This window comes from Cyprinodon variegatus, unplaced genomic scaffold (assembly GCF_000732505.1).
Source record: "Cyprinodon variegatus isolate N-32 unplaced genomic scaffold, C_variegatus-1.0 Scaffold155, whole genome shotgun sequence".
Taxonomy (NCBI): Eukaryota; Metazoa; Chordata; class Actinopteri; order Cyprinodontiformes; family Cyprinodontidae; genus Cyprinodon; species Cyprinodon variegatus.
In genome coordinates, this window is record NW_015150608.1 from 37346 (window position 1) to 39278 (window position 1933).

Genomic DNA, 1933 nt, shown 5'->3' on the forward strand with positions numbered 1-1933 from the left:
TCTTCCACTGAGCCTGCCTGTCTGCACCTGATCCTGTCTGCTCCTGTGCGTGACCACCTGGTCATGCTTCTGGTACCAGTCAGACTCCCTCCTTGGGAACCTGTGGATGGCGGTGCCCCGCTCCCCTTCCTGCAGTGCCCGCAAGCCACAGCCCCACTTTAGTTTTTGTTTTATTTTAATTAAAGCTTTTGAACTTTCCTACTGACTGTCTCTCCTTGAGTACTGGGTCCCTCTGTCCGCGTTTCCTGACAGATTTTATTCGTCATTTTTTCTGGTTCTTCATTTTATTATACATTGTCTGTACATTTCAGTTTGATGTTCACCTGTGTCATGCATAAACACAACTTGAGTTACAACCTTCAGTGTGTTTTTTGTTCCCTGTTTTTGTACATGTTTGGAAGTGCTGGCTCCAGCAGTTTTTTTTTACCTTTGGCACTGATGACATTTCTCCTTATGGTGAACCAACAGAGAAGAAATGTGCTGAACTGAAGATGGCTTTGCCACTTTTTTTCTACAACCGGACACCAATTTTGTTTTCGTTTAATGAATTTTAGAAAGCCACTTCTTTCCAAGTCAGCTCTTGACCGTCATCGGTCTGAAGGGATCATTTTAAAGGTTGAAGGGCACTTCCCCCTAGCTCTTAAACTTATTGGGACACACTACACTGCAAAAAAATGAGATCTAAATAAGTCATTTCTTCTTAAAATAAGTGCATTTTTTCTTGAATTAAGGATTTAAGTGAGACACTTTGCCAAATGGAACAAGACAATTTTCACTTAAAATAAGAAAAAAACAATTGCATTGTCCTTTTTCAAGTGCATTTTATTTAGATACCTTATTTTAAGAGTAAAAATATTCATTCCTTTGGCAAATCATCTTATTTATCTGCTCAAATTAAGGGTAAATACCCTTAATTTAAGACATTTTTACTCATTTTGAGATCATTTTTGCAGTGACGTTCGTGCAACACTGAGTGCTAGGTCCCAAAACGAGTGCGATTGATAGAAATGGGACAGGGCCTTAAACTAGCACAGGTTAGCCTAGTAGTGATGTGGGATGGGCTCACCCTCTGTTGTGATCCTGACTATCTCTTCATTCAGAAGGTCCACATTCTCTTCCAGCTGTCTTTTCTTGTGTTCCACGTTCTGGAGGCTGTCTGTCAGGGACTTGATCTTAGCCTCATGCTGGACACCAGCAGGAGAGGAGAAAACAAACAGCATCCATGAATGTTTGCCTTAAACTCACATGAAGGATGTCCACTCCTTAAACTGCTGTTTGATGATCTGAACAGAGCATCCGTCACCGTAGCGACGGCCTACTTATGGATGCATTCAGCAGCAGTTACCTGGGAGATGCGGAGCTGGCAGGCTGTCAGATCTCGCTCCGTCTCCTCCAGCTTCTGGCTGCTCTCGGTCTGGCTGCTCTCCAGCTGTTTGTTGCGCTTCACCATGGACTTCACCTCCGCCTTCATCTTGCTGATGTAGAGCCGGGCCACAGTGAACTCCTCATCAATCAGGCCGCTGCTCTCCTGTTGCTGAGTGGTTCAGAAACAGTAGATTGGTGCTTTGGTTTGGGGGGGGGATCATAAATGATATGACCTCTGATGACTCTGGTATTTTGGTTCCTTAATCTACTGAAACATTTGAGGTTTTAGATCAATTATAAAATTGAAAACATAAATGTAATTTGACATTTGATGATCACTTTTTAAACAGTTATAAAAACTTGTTCTCCCCATACTTGAAGTTTTTTCTTATTAAGAAACGCATTCATGTCTGACATCTTGGAAGTGAGTTACAACCATTTTCATCTCTTGTTTTCTTACTTCAGTGTTTTTTGAACAAATGTGAATAATGTTGTATTGTGTTATGTTGTTGAAACCTTTTTGCAGCAGATGATTCACCATTTTACGGAAGAGGATTAGGGCCACTGG

General features: G+C 41.6%; 1 protein-coding gene across 1 annotated transcript in view; it reads right to left on the minus strand.

The window, feature by feature from the left end:
• Nucleotides 1–1933, minus strand: part of LOC107086510 (kinesin-1 heavy chain-like) — a gene marked incomplete at its 3' end in the record, with an annotated part of 45500 nt that overhangs the window by 15338 nt on the left and 28229 nt on the right. The window contains exons 15-16 of the mRNA XM_015377498.1: nucleotides 1346–1534; nucleotides 1067–1184 (exon numbers count right to left, since the gene is read on the minus strand). Coding sequence (XP_015232984.1) covers nucleotides 1067–1184; nucleotides 1346–1534 — 307 coding nt within the window. The remainder of the gene's footprint in view (nucleotides 1–1066; nucleotides 1185–1345; nucleotides 1535–1933) is intronic.